We start from the raw sequence: 21,116 nt of genomic DNA, 5'->3' as shown, positions 1-21,116 counted from the left end.
ATATTCACCAGTCCATTCTGTTCTTCAGATTTTTTATTCACTTGATTTTTAGATTCACTTGTTGGTAGGTATGTATTTGATGTCACTTTGTTGTTCATAATTTTTATCTTTACCTTTTTCTTCTTCTTCCTCTTCTTAAAGAACACCCTTCAGCATTTCATGTAATCCTGGTTTGGTGGTGATGAACTCCTTTAGCTTTTTCTTGTCTGTGAAGCTCTTTATTTGACCTTCAACTCTGAATGATAGCTTTGCTGGGTAGAGTAATCTTGGTTGTAGGTTCTTGCTATTCATCACTTTGAATATTTCTTGCCACTCCCGTCTGGCCTGCATAGTTTCTGTTGAGAAATCAGCTGACAGTCGTATGGGTGCTCCCTTGTAGGTAACTAACCATTTTTCTCTTGCTGCTTTCAAGATTCTCTCTTTGTCTTTTGCCCTTGGCATTTTAATTATGATGTGTCTTGGTGTGGTCCTCTTTGGATTCCTCTTGTATGGGGTTCTGTGTGCTTCCTGAACTTGTAAGTCTATTTCTTTCACCAGGTAGGGAAAGTTTTCTGTCATTATTTCTTCTAATAGGTTTTCAATATTTTGCTATTTCTCTTCTTCTGGCACCCCAAAAATTCGGATGTTGGTACGCTTAAAGTTGTCCCAGAGGCTCCTTACACTATCTTCATATTTTTGGATTTTTTCTTTTTGTTTTTCTGGTTGGGTGTTTTTTGTTTCCTCATATTTCAGATCTTTGGTTTGATTCTTGGGGTACGTTGATCTACAGTTGAGTTTCTGTATATTCTTTATTTCAGACAGTGTATGCTTAATTTATGACTGGTCCTTTTCCATTTTTTTGGTATTCTCATTAAGATCCTTAAAGGTCTCACTAAGTTCCTCAGCGGTTTTTAGAAGATTCTTGAGTAACCTTATAAATGTGGTTCTGAACTCTATGTCATCCAGTAGTTTGCTTTCTTCCATTTCTCTCATTCGTGACATGTTTCTTGGTCTCCGCATTTTGCTGCTTCCTTGTGTTGATGGAGTGGCTTTGTGTGGTAGGTGACCTATAGGGGCCAGTAGCTCAGCCTCCCCAATCACCTGAGGTGGATGCCTTTGGTACACCCCTTTGTGGGCTGAGTGCGAAGTCTTGGTGTAGTTAAGCCTTGATTGCTGTTGGTACACTGGGAGGAATTGACCTCCAGGCCAATTGGCTGTGAGGACCCGCTGTGTCTATAATGGAAGAACTGCTGCGCTGGAGACACACTTATGGTGCAGGACTTGTTTCAGTGGGGCTTTGGTGCTCACTGAGTCTGCCTCTTGAATGTGTCACTTATGGATGTGAGGAGTTGAAATCTGGTGTCTCACTCTGACCACTAGGTACACTGGCTTCTGGATCTCCAATGGGGTGCAGGTCAGCTACTGTCTGAGGCCACCCAGCAGGCGCTACTGCGAGAACTACAGTTTTCTCCTCTTTGCTTGGGGTTTGGAGGTTTTGGAGCTGTCTGACCTGGGCTGCAAGTTTGCTAGGTTAAGCTGCAATAGGGCAGACCATTCATATGCTAAAGCCGCTGCTTGGAGCTTGGGTGGGTTTGTAGGTTGTGCGGGGCGGGGTCTCAGGGCGTCACTAGGCTAGGGCGTGGCAAACAGCGATGGCTGCCAGAAGTCGGCTCTGCGTCTCTGGTCCCTGCGTCCCGTGCCCCAGCACAGTAAACAATTATTCCTGCGCGCAGCCCTGCAAGCAAGCCTCCCTCACTTTCCGACCCCATGGCAGACAGTCCAGCTTCTCCCCGTAGGAGTCTGGGTCCCCCGCGTCTCCCCAGAAACTGGAGTTCGGAGTAATCGGGAGCTTATCTCCCTTCGGGTTGAAAACAGCAGTGCTCCCGATTCGTGCGTCTCTGTACCTCAGCTTTTCCGTGCTTGTGCACCCCTCAATGCTGTTTGCTCTTTCCTTCTAGTTGTAGAACTTCCACTCAGCCAGCTTTCCCGTGGTTCTGGGTGATAGACGTTTTGTCTTTTAGTTGTAGTTTTGAAATTGTTGTGCGAGGCAGCAGTTTAGGTGTTTACCTACGCCGCCATCTTGGATCCTCCGACTGAAGATTTTAATACAGGATTAGACTTTTTATTGTTAATCTACCCAGAAAAATAGTTTTACATGGCTATTCAGAAGGGGTGCTTCCTGATTTCGAGTCCCATTTTGGTCCATTAGCTGGAAGAACAGCTGCACAAATCTATTTTTGCTCTCATATTCTTTTGATTTATTGGATATGCAGTTGTGGTCCAGCTTGGAACTCTAGTGGAGATACAGTTTCCAAAACAAGAGTAGAAAAGAGAAAAGGGGTTTTATGGAAACAGAAGGGCAACTTAATTTTTGACTTGACCTCTGAACTCACTGAAGTTGTGAGTACACATAGTAAGACTGAAATGTGGTGGTTCTCCACAGCCTGGAAAAATATTGGGCTGGTCAGGAATTAGTTATAATGAAAATGAATGAAACAACCATGTGACAGTATGAATGTGGAAATGTCAAAGCAGACCCTGTGGTTGAACCACAGTCACCAGAATGGGACAGAAATGTGTTAGATGGCTCTCCCAACTTCCTGCTTCCCATAATAAAATGGGAAATCCAAACTTCTTAGATGTAATTCTTTGATTGATAGAAATATTCACTAACAAGTGTTTGGTTATAGTGCCATAATTTATTTGGATTAGAAACTTTTAAAATCTCAATGTGCATATTCTTCTATAAATATGAATGAAAACTTTTTTCTCCACTCACATGCCAGTTTTCAATTCTGCTGGAGTGGAATTAAAAATAGTAAGCATTATATTTTATTATAGTATTTATAACTGATTTTTCTATTAAAGGTGCTACAGGCAGATGATTTTTCACCATCTACCAAAATGTGGAATGGACAATTTGTATTTTATCTCCTGATTTTGCCAGCTTTTATGAGTCAAACAATATATGGACAAAGAAAGAAAGGATCAAAGCCCAATTTACTTGCAAGGACAAATGATCCCCAGGGTAAAAAAAAAAAAAGTTTTATTTTTGTTTATTGTTATCTATTTATTTATTTTTATTTTTTTGTGTTTTTTTAATTGTTTAAAATATTACATATATTAGTACATATATCTCCTTTTTTCCCCCCATTGACCTTCCCCCAGCCTCCCCTACCCCCTGTCACATGCCCTCATCCCACCTCCCCCAGTGTCTTGTGTCCATTGGTGTGCTTATATGCATGCATACAAGTCCTTTGGTTGATCTATTTCCCTCCCTCCCCAACACTCCCCAGCCTTCCCTCTGTAATTTGATAGTCTGTTTGGTGCTTTACTGCCTCTGTATCTATCTTTTTAGTCATTATTTTTGTTTTTAATTTTTAATTTTAGCCTGTTCAAACACTAACATGCATTTTTACCAATAGCATTTGATGCAAATAACAAACTATATATATGTGCATATATGTGACTTTCTACTTTGATATGATTATATTATGATAGTGGTCTACCTTACATACTTATAGGGCATACTTATAAACATCAGAGTTTTTAAATCACTTGTACATTTATTATTTCATTTAAGCTTCACAGTAATCTTATAAAATAGGCATGAGAGAGAATGCCACTTTCATCTTATGGATATAGAACTGAGACCCAGAGAGGCTAAGTGGCACACCCAAAGCCATAGGCAAATTAACTAGTAAGAGCAACTAAGATTCAATCTTAAATTCCCTGCTTTTAAGTTTCTTTCTCCCTTCCTGTAGCTACAGTGTGAGGTGTATAGTTACTTTCTCTCTTAATTTCAAAAAGTTAAAAAAAAACACACAAAACATTCCAAAACTCAAAAACAAGAAGGGCCCTCACTAATAGAAAACATACCCGAAAAAAAGGTAGAGTATTATTTACTTACTAGAGGCCCGGTGCACGAAATTCGTGCATGGAGGTCGTGTCCCTCAGCCCAGCCTGCACCCTTTCCATTCTGGAATCCCTCTCACAGTCTAGGACTGCTGGCTCCCAACCGCTTGCCTGCCTGCCTGCCTGATTGTGTCTAACCGCTTCTGCCTGCCAGCCTGATCACCCCCTAACCACTCCTCTGCCAGCCTGATCACCCCCAACCACTCCCCTGCCAGCCTGATTGATGCCTAACTGCACCCCTGCTGGCCCAATTGCCCCTAACTGCCCTCCCCTGACAGCCTGGTCACCCCTAACTGTCCTCCCGTGCAGGCCTGGTAACCCCCAACTGCCCTCCCCTGCCGGCCTGGTCGCCCCTAACTGCCCTCCCCTGCTGGCCTGGTCGCCCCCAACTGCCCTCCCCTGCCACTCTGGTCGCCCCTAACTGCCCTCCCCTGCAGGCCTGGTCCCCCCCAACTACCCTCCCCTGCAGGCCTGGGTCCCCCCCAACTGCCCTTTCTTGTACACCTGGTCCCTTCCAACTGCCCTCCCCTGATGGCCTGATTGCCCACAACTGCCCTCCCCTACTGGCCATCTTGTGGCAGCCATCTTTGACCACATGGGGGCGGCCATCTTGTGTGTTGGAGTAATGGTCAATTTGCATATTACCTCTTTATTATATAGGATAGACAACTTTGCCCAATGTTTGTTGAATTTGTAAACTATGATTCACTTTTCCCCCTCCCATTTTAAGCAGGTTTCACTTTGGGATGATGCTCAGAATATATGGTATTTTAAAAATGATTGCTTTTGATTTGCATGATTTTACAAGAGAAAAGGAATATATAGACTTGCAAAGAGATTTAGTTCTTTACACCTGAAGTCCTATTTATAAGGTGCCTCTCTTTTACACTTCTCTCTCCACTCAAAAACAAACAATACACAACATATCAGCTCAGGGCTTTTCTTATGTAAAATTGCTTCATGAGTAGGTACAAGCATTTTGCCTAACCTATTTATTCTATTTCAGACTCCACTTGCTTCATAGATGTTGTTTTCATCGTGGACAGCTCTGAAAGTTCAAAAATTGTCCTCTTTGACAAACAGAAAGATTTTGTGGCTAGCTTGAGTGACAAGGTTTTCCAATTGACCCCGGGTCGCTCCTTGAAATATGACATCAAACTGGCAGCTCTTCAGTTTAGCAGCTCTGTCCAAATTGACCCACCTTTTTCTTCTTGGAAGGATCTACAAACTTTTAAGCAGAGGGTCAAGTCTATGAATTTCATTGGGCAAGGTACTTTCTCTTATTATGCCATCTCCAATGCCACTAGGCTACTTAAGAGAGAAGGACGTAAAGATGGTGTAAAAGTAGCTTTGCTGATGACTGATGGCATTGACCACCCAAAGAATCCAGATGTTCAAAGTATTTCTGATGAAGCCAGAACTGCAGGAATATTATTTATCACCATTGGACTTTCTACTGTAGTCAATGAAGCCAAACTTCGTATGATATCTGGGGATTCATCTGTTGAACCCATTCTCCTGTTGAGTGATCCAGCCCTTGTAGATAAAATTCGGGATCGCCTGGTAGGTATCTAATGGGTTGGTTTTATATACATATATCTCATTATAATAATAACATTTTAATTATAAATTCTGTAAGAATAGATACTGGGTCAAAAAAATTAAAGAAAAAAACCCCACCTTGGAAATGCAAAGAAGAATCTTTCCGAAGTCTCTCTCTACTTCTTCGATAGTTCAGACATACTGGGGAAGTACCAGACTCATTCTCTGGAGCTGCATTCCTCACTTTAATGCTAGCCAATTCTGGGGATTTGAGAAGGATTAGTTTCCAATCATACACCTCAAGCTCCTGTTTATACATCCTGGGCTCATTGAACACTGCTGACTTATATTCCATTTGAGGTCAACTTATGGTCTGCTATATTTGTATTCAGTTGATCTTTTCCCTTTCCACATGTGCAGAAATACTTTGTCTCAATTATTTCCATATTATGTTCAGAGTTCATAGACTCCCAATGGGGAAAAAACAAACAAACAAACAAACAAATAACAACTCCTTGTTTCTTAGGTGGTAACAATGTCACCCAATGTAAAATCACCTACAACCTGCAGCCAGCCAACAGTTTCTCCCATCAGATCAACGAGTCCCTCTTTATTGATCTGATTGGCTGAGTTGATGCTTTCTTCTTTACCGGTTGCTCAGTTGTGTGTAAGAACCTTTCCTCACTGCTTGGTGGGACACAAGGCAAAGCAATCAAAACAAAATCGCTCTTCACCGTATTTTTCAATGAAAGACCTCCTGGGGAAAAAGTGGTTGATTTGTTGTGTTAAAAATTGATTTTCTTAAAAAGATTAATTTACTTTGATTTGTTGAAAGACAAATATATCCTTCAGGGACTGAGCATTTCATATGGCTGTTTTGTGTAGGTTGGAAAAAACCCGAGGCTCCATTTCAGAGATTGTTTTTCCCCTTTGTCCCTTCCTCCACTCTTTTCCCCCAACATTGCTCTTCATTTTTCACTCAGCTGTTTTCAGCATGAGACCCTGAGTTTTTCTTAGCTAAATGATAGTTATCGTATCTTGAGTGCTCTGTGTATTAGGCATTGTTCTGAGCACTTTACATATTTTATTTTATTCAATGATTATAACAATCTTGTGATGTAGAAACTGTTATTGTCATCATTTGATCATTGAAAATTTAAGGCCGGGCAAAGACCCCAGAGTCTTCATGCTTAACCCTGTAAAGTCTTGTGAGAAGGGAAATAGTAGCTTGGGTGGATGCTTACTCTGAGCTGCTCTTTTGTGTGAAAGAGAACTGTGCAGGGTGCCTGGCTAACTGCCTAGTCCTTCCTGTGCTGTAATTTAAGGAGTCCTCACCAGGGAATTTAAAACAGAAGGCTCCGGCATGTGCAGGAGAGAACACTGAGGTTGTGATAATGACTTGCCTGTGGCTGACTGTGGAAGATGCAGGACAGGCAGCTCCTTGTTTGGCCAGATGTGAAGGCTTGGGAAGCTCGTATCCCTCCAGACACACCCTCACCAAGAGCTCCTGCCCAACCAGGAACACAGGCTCTTGGCTGCAGACTCCATGCAATACTGTTTGCTTGTTTCTGGGGAAACTAAAACTGGACCAAGCATCCTAATGACTCTGCTCTTCCTTAGCATCCTGGGATTTTAGCTTGTTTGTTCAGATGGAAGCTCTGTGAACAAGCTGCTTCTTAGAAGGAGATGCCTCTTTCCAAACACTTCCAGAATCCGAAGGGCTTATCAGGCTTTTCAAAGGAAGATATACCAAGTTTCAAATTGCCACTTCTAGGAAGCAGAACTTGTCTTTTCATCAAACCATTGGCAAAATTCCTCATCTAATCTATTTCTATTACATCATTAGTTGAATTTTTAAACTTTTTATTTTGAAATAATTACGGAGTTGACTTTTAAAAATAAATTAATTAGGTATAATTTCTGTACAAAACTGCATTTATTTGAAGTACACAATACCATGAGTTTTGATAGATGTATACACCCGGGAAACCACTAACACAAGTAGGATATAGAACATTTCTAGCACCCCCAAAGTTTTCTCATGCATCTTTGCAATACATTCTTCCCTCGTCCCTGAGCTATTACTGACATTGACTTCTCACTCTAGATTAGTGTACACATTCTAGAATTTTACGTAAATAAACTCATTCCGTTGTGTACCCTTTTGGTGGCAGGACTCTTATTCCCAGCATAATGATTTAAAAATTCATCCGGGTTGTTTTTTGTATCAGCACTTTATTCCTTTTTACTGCAGAGTAAGACTTTATGGACATGAGTGTCCACGATGAGTAGATTTTGCAGGAGCCAAGAAAATTCAGGAATTCATCGCACATTCTTGGCACCTCTAGTAGAAAGTGTCATGTAAGAACCCCATGAAAACATTTCAGTTCTGAATCACCCAAGAGAAGTCAATGATTTTTAAATTGAAAATTATTTTTATTGCTGTCTTATTATGCTTTACATAACAGTATTGAAACCTAAGGAACTCAACCCAATCTGCTGAATGTATTACTTAGTCCTTTAGAAGAGGAAGAAAGATGTGGATATTTAAAAAAATTATTTACTCTGTCATCTTTGATGCTAAATTTTCAAAAAGCCTTTATGGGACTAAAGCTTGTGACACATTGGTCTCTTTCTCTGAAGATTAAGAAAACCCCAGTTTAGTGTATCCCCTTCTTTACACACCAAAAAGAGATCAACCTGATAATTGTTCTGTCATCTTTAGAATTCTATGCTTTCTTAATTTATTAATTATAGTCCACTTTTCAGTTTTTGAAGGCTTCCTCTCTTTAGAGCCTTATTTCTGTTCTCTGTTTAAGGTTTTGTATTTTGCTAAAGCTGTAAATAGTTCTTGTCATAGAGTTTGTAATCCTTGCGACTAAGTTCTTTATTTTCATCCCATTTGCTGTTGTACTATAACTTCCGCAGCTTCCTCTCTCCCCTTCTCATAGCAACGATGCCATAGTCATTCACAAAACTGGCAATTCCAGTCTAGCCTTCTCCTTACACACACATACCATCACAGAACTCTGACTTCATTAATACTTTTGCTCTAGTGAGGGCCTTTATCTATTTACCCTTTTCATTTAAACTACACTATCTACCTAGACCTTAATTGACCTTCTTTCTGGCTTTAACCATGTTCTCCACGCGGCCCACCACTCCGCCTCAGTGAAAGCTCCCACTTCGTCCCAAGGCCTCCAGCTCTGCCATGTGGGCGTCTCTGTCCACTCTTTTTAAATGTCCTTCCTCACTGCTTCTTTTATCTAATTGCCCACACTAGTCTTTATGACTTCTTTCCTCATAAACTTTGACATATAGAACAGCATTCCATCAAAGAGTTGGTCCTTTGCATTCCTCCTTTCAAAATTATCCAGAAAATCCACCTATTCCAAGAATCTGTCTTGTACCCCTACTCACCCCCCAATCCAGGATCTCCTTCCCACACTGCTTGCCCTGAGCTATCTGTTCTCTGTCACTGGGGCTTAAGACTATAAGTGCCCTTAGGGATGGAGCTTTGTTCATTGTTTGAAACAGTCTTATCTATTGTGCAGGGTCCACTTTTGTTTCCATAGAAATATAAATCCCAACAAACACAAAATCAAATGAGTTCCCAAAATAATTAGTTGTGTTGTTATGGTTTTCGTCCTCATGGCACACATTTTTAGTTAGTAATATGGCAAAGTGGAAATTAAATTTTCAAAGGAAGAGCTAGAAAAGTGTAAAATTAAACATCAGGCACAGTAGCAGCTAAATTCATGAGTTCAAAATTGATAAGGACATTGCTTATTATAAAGTGACAAAACTTTAAATTTTTATTTATTTCACTATTTCTCAAATATTACAATTTGATTTGTATTATAAGTTGTTTTATTGTCTCTCTTTCAAATTTCTTTTCCCTCACTGTCTCCCAGAGGAAATCAAGCTTATGACATGTTTTAAACATTTTCATAATTTGGATCACATTGCTTTTTCAATGTTTTTGAAAAAACGTTTATGTTGAAATATGGAGACCCAGGACATTCACTTTAGCTGCTGAATAGTGTTTCATTTATTGATCCATTCCACTATTGATGGATATTTTAATTATTTCCAATTTTTCACTATTAAAAACAATGAATGTTGAAATGTACAAGAATTTCTCTAGGGTATGTCTAGAAAAGTTGTCAGGACAACAGGTGGAAACAAGGACTTGTCCTGGGCAGCCTAGAGATAAAGCAGGCACATCTTTAGCTTTCTCGACCCAGCCGAATGTTCCAGAGAGGGGTAATAGCATTTTCCACTGAGACTATAATTGTTTCTAAGTTCTCATTTCTCCACATGACCTGCTGGGTCTTACAGGTTCATCTTTAAGACATTGTCTGCTTTCAGCCTGGATTTACACTGGCTAGTATTTTAAAACCACTGGGTTGAGAAAGGGGAGAAAGAAGTCCACAGGTGAAACCATGAATTTTGTATGGATCTGTGGTTTATAGCTCCCAAGACCATAAATGGTCCAATTTTCTCATTTTATATATGTTGGAAATGACCTGCAAGGCTTCTATGACTTGCCCAAGGCCACATGAGTAGTTAATGGTGGGAACAGAATGAAAACTCTGGATGACACTTAATGCCCTACCTAATTTTCCTTTCCATTAAATTGAGCCACTTAACGCATTTTGCTGTGTCTTCCCTCTATATTATTAGTTTGTATGGAAATAAAAATAAAGTAAAAACAAAACTATAAAAGTACACCTCTGACATATCTTTGACTTCCTCATTACATCCTTAATTTTTAATATTTTGCAACAAATATTCTAGTGCTTTTTACTTTTGTTTTCTGTTTTATCATATATATGTTATCCCTTCTGATTCAGTCATAAGGCATTAAATTGATACATAATACCTACCTTAAGAAAGCAACAATTCTATCTGTAAATATAGGTTAATTTTCCCCCAGGGTTTGACCTCAGACATGGCCTGCAGTGCACTTGTTAGATAATACCCTAATTTCTCTAAAATTAGGAATTTAAAGTAATTTTGAAAAATATTCTGGCTAATTAATTTCTGTGTGGGTAAGTGTGAAGTAATACTGAACTTAGGTGGCTCAGCCCAAATGTGTGACCTTGGACAAGTCACAACACTGCAGACCAAGTTTCCTTATTACAAAGTGAGAGGTTCAACATGATTGACTTCTAAGGCTCACTCATTAGTATATCATGAAGTCATAACCCTATAACTACTGTTTTAATACTTCCAAACAAATACATGTATGTATAGGGATGGAAAAATAAAAGAAGACAAAATACACAGTTATGTATTCTGCCGAAGTCTTTGTAACTAAAAGTAAGAAATTTCTCATTATGACTGATTAAACTTGTAGCCAAATTAAGCTTTTAGCCAGATCATAGAGCTGATAAAGGAAATCAAAGATAAGCATAGGGTGCAATAGGATAGTGTTAGATAACAAAATAGCTTTAATGTTAGTTCTCTTCATGTCTCTTATTGTTATGTGGCTCAGAGTATTCCTTGGGTGGTTGGCTGGTAGGCTTATTGCTTTCACAAGGCTAAAAAGGCTGAATTGCTATTCTTTGTAGAGATTGCATATCCCATAGGGAATAATTAAGACTAATGAGAAGTTGGAAGCAGAACCATGAATTGAGTTAATGTTTCATTCTTTTTCCCTCCTAGGACATCTTGTTTGAAAAGAAGGTAAGAACCACTTTCTTTGAATTATTCCAAAAGCTCACATTATCAAATCAGCATTATAATTCACATTTGGAGATAGGTGTGACAAAAAAAATGCTTAACTATATTTAAAAAGAGCCACTCTATTTCTAGGCCACCGTCTAATTTCTTTTAGGCCACCATATCCACTGCAGGTTGAAAAATTAGAAAAAAAATTAAATGTGATTTTAGAAACTGATTTTAGAAATAAATGATAACCAAATGACATAGTTTTTGCTTAGTTTGATATGACTTCTTTTATTCTAAGCATGTCTCTGACACCAACTACTCGGGGTATGGGATGGGGGAGGCCTTCATTTTGGGAGGTGTGCCTGTAATGGGCAGGGGCAGGGAGAGTGTTCCTGGCTAAGAGAAAGAGCGCAGAGTCGCCCCCTGCTGCCTGCTGATGGACTTTAAGCTCATTCTTCCTGACAGTAGCAGAGGAAGCTGGCCAATATTGGTTGAATAGTACTTAGCACAGAGATGATCATCAGCTTTCTGAGGACTCCTGTACTGAACATGTGTTTCTTCACATTAAAAAGTTTGGAACGTCTGAACTTTGTTCGATAAACTGCTTATTTAGCATCAGAAAATTTACACGTAACATTGCATAAAATAATAGGAGCCAACCAAACCTTGTAGAGCATATTTCATGGAATTACACATGGTCACATAAACCATTTTTATGTGCCATTAAGACAAGAAAACACTCTGGTAATTAAATTATGATATAGTGCCTTCTTAATTAGGATTTCTCATTTTATACTTATGCAAAGAGTCCTTTTAGATTTATTTAGATACAGATTTTTACTGTAAACCCTGCATTGCTTTTGTACATACATATATGAAAATATATAGGCAAGATAAATTGGTTATTTCTAAAACTTCCTCACATTCAGAGTCTAAATATGATGAATCACTTTTTGTATTGGAGTCATTGGTGTACTTGTTTTTCTGTAAAATACTGGTCTCGGTTCTGTCAAAAGCACTGGCAATCCAGCATTTCTTGCGTGCTGCAGTAGTGTCTCTGGAGTTTTCTCCACTTCATTCTGTAAGTTTTGAAGTACTAATGCAGAAAATAGCAATTTCATCAGACTGAGCTCTCTCTGATTTCAGAGATGCTATCATAGGAAAAATGTGCATCTTAGAATTGATTAAATATGTTTTAAGTCAAATGTTTTCCTTTGTTGAGTAAAGGACTCTGATATTTGTATATTATTGAGCTCTGATGTGTTATATAATAGAGAAACAGCAAAAATTTCGAGTCCACTGAAAATGTTTCTCCTTCCCCCTTTTAAACTAGCAACTGGATGATATATATGTTTGATAGGAGGTTTCCTCAATTCAACCATGGCAATGTTTAATAATACTTTAGCGTATTCAATTATGTTCTTATGAGGTCTGAATTTTCCTAGAAGAATTTATTAGGAAGAGCAAAATCTTCATACTCTTGCAAGATAAAATTCCTTCAAGGGAATGTTCCATTTAGTAATGTACTGAATAAGATTTGAAATGCTGTTTCACTATGTGTTAATATTGTATTTCATTAATGATTCAGTGTGAACGCAAGATATGTGAATGTGAGAAGGGCGATCCAGGCGATCCAGGCCTTCCGGTGAGTATATTTTTCCTTTGAGCTTAGGGTCAAGTCAGGAAGTCCTGGCAATGATCACTCTACTCATGCTCGAAAATACCAGGACTATTCTGTACTGCTGAAAAGCAGTTGCGTGCAAAGAGCAGCAAAAAAGAAAATGTTTTTTTCTTTCTTTTGTTCCTAAAGGGATACATTCTGTCCTTAGGAATAAGCCTGGGATTTTACTGACCTGAACTAAGGTTTAAGAAGATTAAATTGTTCCCCCAAAGGTTATTTCAGTATCACTTCTTATGTGGCAATTGGGGCCAGAATTTCTCAATACTGAAGTGAGAATATAAAAAGATCTTTCAAATACTCAGTGCTTTAGGCAAAGCTTTGTTTGTTCCACCTGGAAACAAGCGACACAGACCTCTTTGTCTTTACACTCATCTAAGAGCAATACCGCATGGCCTTGTGTGGAGGAAGCCCGGGTCAGGAAGCCTTGGGGATTAGAGTGAATTCTGTGACATGGAATAGCATTATGATGACTGGAGATGCTGAACATTTCTCTAATAGCAGATCATCTAAAAGCATCTATGCTTCCTTTTCAGTATTTCCTTTATTTATGTGACCCCAAACCTTAATGTTCAGAAGCACAGTACAGATTATTTCACAAAAGTGCATGGATAAAATGTTTGAACTAACACTTGTATTTGGGGATGGGAAGGGAAATGCGTGCTGTGAACTTCTTCGCCTATGACGCATGTTACCTTGAGACTTGAGTCCTAAGCTTATACGTTTTCCACCCTTCTTCCCAATCAAGGCATTGGGGGATGTTTGTCTTTTTTATTTTAAAATACAAAGTTTGATACATTACATGGTAATGTGGCAGCCAGTAGAAGCTGACTTTAGCCAAAGCAAAGGCTTAAATTTCCCTTCCTATAAAGTCTTGTTTTATACTTATTATACCAAGGGATTACCAGTGGAAGGTTTACTTGTGATACTGAGTTATGTTTTAGAATAAACAGTAGCAAAACTTGCCATAACTGAGCTAACCTGACAACTTTAGTCAATCAGTGTTGTTAAAAGAGATAGTCCCATGTTGTAATAAGGATAAAGAACTGTGTCATGTAACATTTATTGGGTGCCCCCAAAACCAATTCTCAGAAAAGTGAGCTTTTTGATGGTTTGAGAATAAGAAGATGAAGCACCTTTCTGGAATAAGATTTGGAGAACTCCCTTCTTCCATCTTTAGAGATTGTCCCTTGGATATCAAGGAGAGAGAGACATTATCCTCTTTTGGATAATCTAGTGAATCTGCCTATTCAAGACAGTGCAGCTTTCCTGATATGTATGAAAGGAGAGAATAGAGTTGACTCTCTTCTTGTAGGTCAAGTATTTTTTTTTTTTCTTACAATCTTCCCTCATTTCATGGGATGAAGCTGATCAGATATTATTGTAAGGTGTAAGAAACTAATAGAACGGCTGTTCAATATGATCTTTTTTTCTGTTTGCCTTTAGGGTACCCATGGAAACCCGGGTATCAAAGGTGAGCGAGGACCAAAAGGAAACCCGGTAAATGAATGAACAGCTTCCCTTTAAACCAGGGTGTCTTCTTCTAACTTTATTTCTAGAACAAAAATTAAGAAAAATTAAGAGCATTGCAGTATATGTCAATGCCAAAAATCTGATGATTTCTGTGAAAAATACAAAATGTTCATTTCCTACATTAGCTATCTGGTTTTTGTTAGCTTGCATTTACAAATTCTGAGTAACAAATGGCCATTTTAGTCAAAACGTCTAGGAAACCTTGGAACCCAATACATAGAAGCCTGTAATTAAATAGTGATGTCCCATATTAATGAGTACAATGTCCATGAATTATTAACACATGTTCCATATCAGATTGACATAGACACTTATGTTTTTATGGATCCACTTTGTAGATAACTGACATAAAATAATAATAGAAAAAACACCAGATTGTCTTTCACTCTTCAGGCATTTTCTCTAATTTTTTTCTTTGTGTATCCATCAAAAAATTCTAGATTAATTATTTTTAATGATCTGTTCTGATCATTGTTGGAATGATGGTGTTCCAACTTTTAGAGTGACTGAAGGTATCACCAGACAGAGATTAGTAGATGTAACTATGTGAAAAATTTAAGGCTAAATTATGTATAATGAACATAATTATTAAAATAAAGAGGAAAACATATAGGGAAATGTTTTCACCAAATACAATGGACATTGGGTTAATTTCTGTAGTACATAAAGACAATGAAATGGATAAGAAAATATCAAGCTTCTAATAATTAAATGGTCAAAGGACACAAATAATTTCCAAGAGAGGAAATAAAACCAGTAAATAAAGAAATAGAAAAATCTTTGATTTTACTATATAATGAATGAAATTTAAAATAGAGGTACTGAGGTACCCTTTAATATAAATAATTCACACTGTAGACACTTTGCCGTTCAGGGTTGTTGGGTTATATTTTGAGGCAGGGAAGAGGCAATTTTCTAGTTCACATAATTTGGGTTAGTCTGTGTTTCAAATTTTAAAAAAAAATTCTTTTTTTTATAAATGTTAACACAGCAATATTAAAATCATAATAACTAGTGATAGCAATATGGTGGTGAAACTGGTTTGTTTTTCATTACAAAGGTAATGTGGCACATTGTGGAAAGCACTTAGGCACTATATAAGAGGCATTGAATATTAAAATATTTAACCCAATGATTTATTTCTGAGAATATACTTAGGGAGATAATGAAAAATATAATAAGTTAGATGCATGAAAGTATTTTTGTCAATTGCATGCTTATCAAAGAAAGGGAATGTAAAGCATCTTTGTAACACACAGACACACACCCCTACACTCACCTTACTAGTATTGGGTTCAGATTGCCATTATGTCTTCTTTGTGTTTTGTTTTGTTAAATACCTGCTATAAGTCTATATTCACATTTCATTTATTTGGCTTGCAATTTTGTGCCACAATATATATTTTCCTAAGTCTTGCTGAAATCAAGCAATCACTCTTTAGGACATTTTGGAAAACATCCCAAAGCCCCTTGGAGAAAAGCCAGAGTGGCTGGCTCCTAGTGGGTACAATGCTATATTTGAGAACAATGGCTGTGTTGTTAAACTGGGATGCAAGACTTGGCCTTAGCTGTGAAAATGTACCTGGATTCTGCACCCTCTACATCTGGCTTCACTCCAAAGGGCTAAAGCTATCTGAGCTGCTATTTTCTCCCCTAAATTGCATGGTGAAAATGTCAATGGGAAAGGCCAAAGAATTTCCCCCCCATTGGCTTGTCTTGTTAATCTGGGAATTCTGAATAATGCATTTTATTGAGCAAAATCATCCCCTCTGCATGGCTGTGGAATTCTGACTGAGTTTTTTGTTTGTCACAGGGTGATGCTCAAAAAGGGGAACCTGGAGAAAGAGGCCCAGGGGTATGTACACAAAGGATTGCCTTTCTAAGGGAGTACTCCCAGGGTGCTGAGATTCTGTAATGGACCACTTTGACCCCTGGAGTGCGAGTACAAAAATGATTCATATCTACGTGTGCTAGTGATGTCTCCCACAGCAATCAGACAGATGATGAGACGCGTGGTCAACCACGTGACATTCCCTGGTACTAAATTGGACACCTGTGAAAGGCTCAAATAAGAAAAATATTTTGCTTTACTTCTTGTATTGTTTTTTCAATAAAGAGAAAATTAAAATTCTGGAACTATAATGAGAAATAATTACAGAAAATTTTCTCATTAGCCTTTGGGTTAGAATTGCAATAGTGTAGCAAATAGCAGAGAAGTATACAGTGAACAAAAGGAGGCTATGATAATTCTGTCCTCTCAGTGTCTCCTTGGGTGAAAGCCCAGAGGTTTTAAAAAATTGTTGTCTTGGTGTTTTTAATTCACTTTATGAAAGAACCTGATAGAAAGTTTGAAAATTTCAATGGAAAGCCACTCAGAAATTTCTGCTATTTATTTATTCAGGAAACATTTCTTAATTATCATCCTTATATAAAGCATGCTTATTAAGTGAAAATAAAATTAAAACAAAGCACTTATATTTTTGAAATGTTTATTATCTCATAGGAGAGATAAGATTTAAAATAGCTACTACATGAAGCAGAGTGTCAAAATATTGTGAAAATTGCATGCACAAAGTATAATGGGAATTCAGAAATTGGAGTTGTCAGAGGCAGATTTTACGGGATGACCCCCAAAGGGTCTAGTATTGTAACAGGAAAAGATAGAACAGGAAGGTGGAAGGGGACAGGCATTCCAGATGGAGAGGCCATGAACAGCAGCCAGAGGGAAGGCAGTGTGTTGGGAAATGGTGAGATAGGGTGCCTGAAGAGTGGGTGCTCTGTGCCGGTTGTAAGGTCTCGGCTTTGCTGGGTGATGGGCACTTCCCCTGAGATTTTAGATGAGGCATATGACCCAAGATTGTGTATTTGGAAGATTAGTCTGGCATGGCTCGCGAGCTACGGTTTGCCGCTCTGTTGACTAATGAGTTTGCCGGCCACTGGCCTGTCCTAGCTAATAAAGAGGGAATATGCTAATTGACCATCACACCCTCACAAATGGCAGTGCCCATAGCCAAAGGTGGCGGCGCCCAGTCCCCTCAGCCCCGCCTCATCCAGCCAGAGTCCCTCAGTCCCCGCAGCATCCAGCTTCATCCAGCTGGAATCCCCCAGCCCCCTCAGCCCTGCAGGGGCAGGCAGTTGGGGGCGATCAGGCTGGCAGGGGAGGGCAGTTGGGGACGATCATGCTGGCAGGGGAGCAGTTAGGCCGGCAGGGGAGTGGTTAGGGGGCTATCAGGCTGGCAGGCAGAGTGGTTAGGGACAATCAGGCAGGCAGGCAGGCAGGCGAGTGGTTAGGAGCCAGCAGTCCCGGATTGTGAGAGGGATCCCAGATTGGAGAGGGTGCAGGCTGGGCTGAGGGACACTCTCCCCCTCCCATGCACAAATTTCGTGCATCAGGCCTCTAGTATGAGAAATAACAGGGAACTGGCTAGAGCTGCTCTGGAGGATATGAAAGCCACCAGCCACCTGGGCTTACCGAGCAGCTGAAACATGGCCAGCCCGAATTGTGGTGTGCTTTAGAAATATAATACACACCAAGTTTGGATGACTTGGTATCCCTAAAATAGATGTAAATTATCTCATTGATATTCTTTATATGATTACATGCTGAAATGACAGTGTTTTGGAGCTATTGGGATAAATAAAATATATTATTAAAAATTAATTTCACCTGTTCATTGTTTTTTTATGAGGCTATCACTAAATTTAAAATGGCATATGGGGCTCCCATTTGGAGCTCACATTCTATTGCACAGAACTGGGCTACAGTGATGACAAGGTAGAAAGGAAGAGGACATTGTGAGAACCATGAAAGGAAAGAAATGATAGGATGTGGTGATTAAATCTAACTCATATATTCAACAAATATTTATCGAGCACCTTCTATATGTTGGGCCCTCTTTTAGGTGCTGGAGATACAGGAGTGAGCAACACAGATAGTCCCTGCTGCATAAAGTGTTCTAGCAGGGGGAGGCAATAAATAGGCAAACAAATGAAAAAGAATTTCAGTCAGTGAGAAGTGCTATGGGAATATGAAACAAGGTCATGAGGATGTTCTAGGCAGAAAGAGCAACAGAGACAAAGGCTCTGAGGTGGGAACAATCTTGGCCGACTCAGGAGATGGAAAGAAGCCAGACTTGATGAAGGGGGTGGGAGGCGAGGCTACAGAGGCAGGCAGAGACCAGATCACACAGCACCTTGCTGGCCTGGGTCAGGAGACTGGATGTAAAATAGTGCAGTGGAAGCTGTTCGATAATTTTAACTGGTTGGATTAAAGGAATGTAAGGGAGGAGTAGAAAGAAAAGATGATTATAAATTTTTGATACTGTGTGATTTGAAATATGATGATACACCATTACTAGAAATAGGAAAGTCAGAAACAATTTTGGCAGAGACCCACAAGTGCAGTTTTGGATATTTTAAAACTAGTAATTAAGATGCCATGAAAAGCCTGGACGGCATGGCTCAGTGGTTGAGCATCTATCTATGAACCAGGAGGTTCGGGTTCGATTCCCGGTTAGGGCACTTGCCCAGGTTGTGGGCTTGATCCCCAGCAGGGGGCGTGCAGGAGGCAGCTGATCAATGATTCTCTCACATCATTGTATTTCTATCCATCTTTCCCTCTCCCTTCATCTCTGAAATTAAAAAAAAAATGCCATGAAAGAAAGTAAGGAAGGAATAAAACTTTTAGCAACGAAATAATAAATGAACCAGAGATTTCAGAAAGAAAAAAAAAACTGTATTGGCTCCTTCTAAAATACAGTCTTAATTCTTTTAACATAAAGTAATGACATAACTTGAAATATGGTTGTGTGTTGTAAGGGGTGGAAAGCACCCCAAGTTCCCTAAAATTAGAAGTCTAGCTTTCTTAGCGCTGCTAACACAAATTATTTTTTAAAAGACCCTAGTTTAACTGTTTATATGTGAGTCTTCATTTTAAGCACCATCCTAAAAATTAAGCCATTTATGTGAATTAATAGTTCCAAAAATGAATTAAATTGCAGCAACAATATTTTGGATGAGTTCTACTTTTATCTTCTATCTCTCAGTGACCACTCATTTGACCGAGAAGTGTTCTTTCCTCCTTAAAGTTTTCCTTTTTACTTTTGTAACAAAGTCACACATAGAACAAAATTTTGTAGGCGGACTTACATGTAACTGCAAGAATAGTTTTCTATTCCACCAGTTTCTACTGCCCACTTAAAATCTGTTTTACAATTCCATTTTCATACTTGAAAATTACAGTTGTATGAAAAAGACATGAAATCCTATATGAAAAAGACTTGCTGTTGCGTAAAGTTGGTAACTTCCAGTCCCTTTGTTATTCACTATTGTATTCCTTAAAGAGCTTATGGGCAGGGACACAATGGAGAGGCCTGGTGCAGGGTTCCCAAGAGGAGCAAAGGAGCAAAGCTCTGGCCCCTTATTTAGCATGAGATATAATTTAGTGAGTCAAAGCTCACTGTCTCATTAGGGTAGAAAAAGGAACCATTCACCCTAGCTGGTTTGGCTCAGTGGATAGAGCGTCAGCCTGCGGACTGAAGGGTCCCCGGTTCGATTCCCGTCAAGGGCATGTACCTTGGTTGCGGGCACATCCCCGGTGGGGGTGTGCAAGAGGCAGCTGATCGATGTTCCTCTCTCATTGATGTTTCTAACTCTCCCTCTCCCTTCCTCTCTGTAAAAAAATCAATAAAATATACTTAAAAAAAAAGAAAAAGGAACCATTCATTTCCTTGATGTTTATATTCTAGACTGAATGTGAAAGAGGGACCATAAAGAATATAAACATTTGCCCTAACCTGTTTGGCTCAGTGGATAGAGCGTCGGCCTGCGGACTCAAGGGTCCCAGGTTCGATTCCGGTCAAGGGCATGTACCTTGGTTGCCGGCGCATACCCTGTGGGGGGTGTGCAGGAGGCAGCTGATCGATGTTTCTCTCTGATCGATGTTTCTAACTCTCTGTCTCTCTCCCTTCCTCTCTGTGTAAAATCAATAAAATATATTAAAAAAAAAGAATATAAACATTTATGTACATTTTAAAGGACATTCATTATTCCAGCTCATTCTCAAAGCCAATTTCTCTACCAGTCCCTGCGAAACATTCTCAGTTGTGGTTGATCATAGTTTGTTTAAAAGTCAATGTAACAATTTGAAAGGACCATTGCAGGTCTTCACTTGTACAACTAGTTTCAGTGTCTAGTTTCTTCTTCAGCTTCAGGCCAAAGGGTAAGAATTTGGGTTTGAAAAAATACCTGGAACTGAGAGTAAATGTAATACATGGAAAACTAGTTTCTCTTCTTCTTCCTAGTAAATGTACAGTCCCTAAGTGCAAAGTGAAATAGCCTAAGTCTCTATGGTCTTATTTTCGAAGACTTTACAGAGGTGTTTTGTTGTATGTTATAAATGAAAAACATAAAGTACTTCCTCTAGCTATGCCTTCTAATATCATATTCCTTTTTTTCTTTTCTTTTTAAATTAGGGAATTCCTGGGTACAAGGGTGAGAAGGTAAGTTTGTAACAGCAAACAGACCAGATTCCAGAAACAAAACAGAAACATCACTGCATTGATGTACTGAATAAAACTTCCTGTTCTTTATTTTTGTAAGTCGGGATTTCCTAACACGCAAATACAGTCTTAACTATGTTGACACAAAATCCTATATAATAAAAGGCTGATGTGCAAATCAACTGAACAGTGGAACGACTGGTCGCTATGATGTGCACTGACCACCAGGGGGCAGATGCTCAATGCAGGAGCTGCCCTCTGGTGGCTCAGCCAGAAGCTAGGCTTAAGGCTGG

At 39.2% G+C, this 21,116-nt stretch overlaps 1 protein-coding gene across 1 annotated transcript in view; it reads left to right on the top strand.

Moving 5' to 3' along the window:
• Positions 1-2,883: 2,883 nt before the first annotated feature.
• COL28A1 (collagen type XXVIII alpha 1 chain) overlaps positions 2,884-21,116 on the top strand; it is a gene marked incomplete at both ends in the record, with an annotated part of 145,870 nt that continues 127,637 nt past the window's right edge. The window contains 7 exons of the mRNA XM_080664115.1: positions 2,884-3,007; positions 4,901-5,457; positions 11,107-11,127; positions 12,701-12,757; positions 14,237-14,290; positions 16,137-16,178; positions 20,797-20,823. Of these exons, the coding sequence (XP_080520241.1) occupies positions 2,884-3,007; positions 4,901-5,457; positions 11,107-11,127; positions 12,701-12,757; positions 14,237-14,290; positions 16,137-16,178; positions 20,797-20,823 (882 nt within the window). The remainder of the gene's footprint in view (positions 3,008-4,900; positions 5,458-11,106; positions 11,128-12,700; positions 12,758-14,236; positions 14,291-16,136; positions 16,179-20,796; positions 20,824-21,116) is intronic.

The sequence above is a fragment of the Plecotus auritus genome, assembly GCF_963455305.1.
Source record: "Plecotus auritus genome assembly, chromosome: 4".
Classification (NCBI taxonomy): domain Eukaryota; kingdom Metazoa; phylum Chordata; class Mammalia; order Chiroptera; family Vespertilionidae; genus Plecotus; species Plecotus auritus.
Note: the sequence above shows the minus strand (reverse complement) of the source record. Positions and strands in the feature narration are given on the sequence as shown.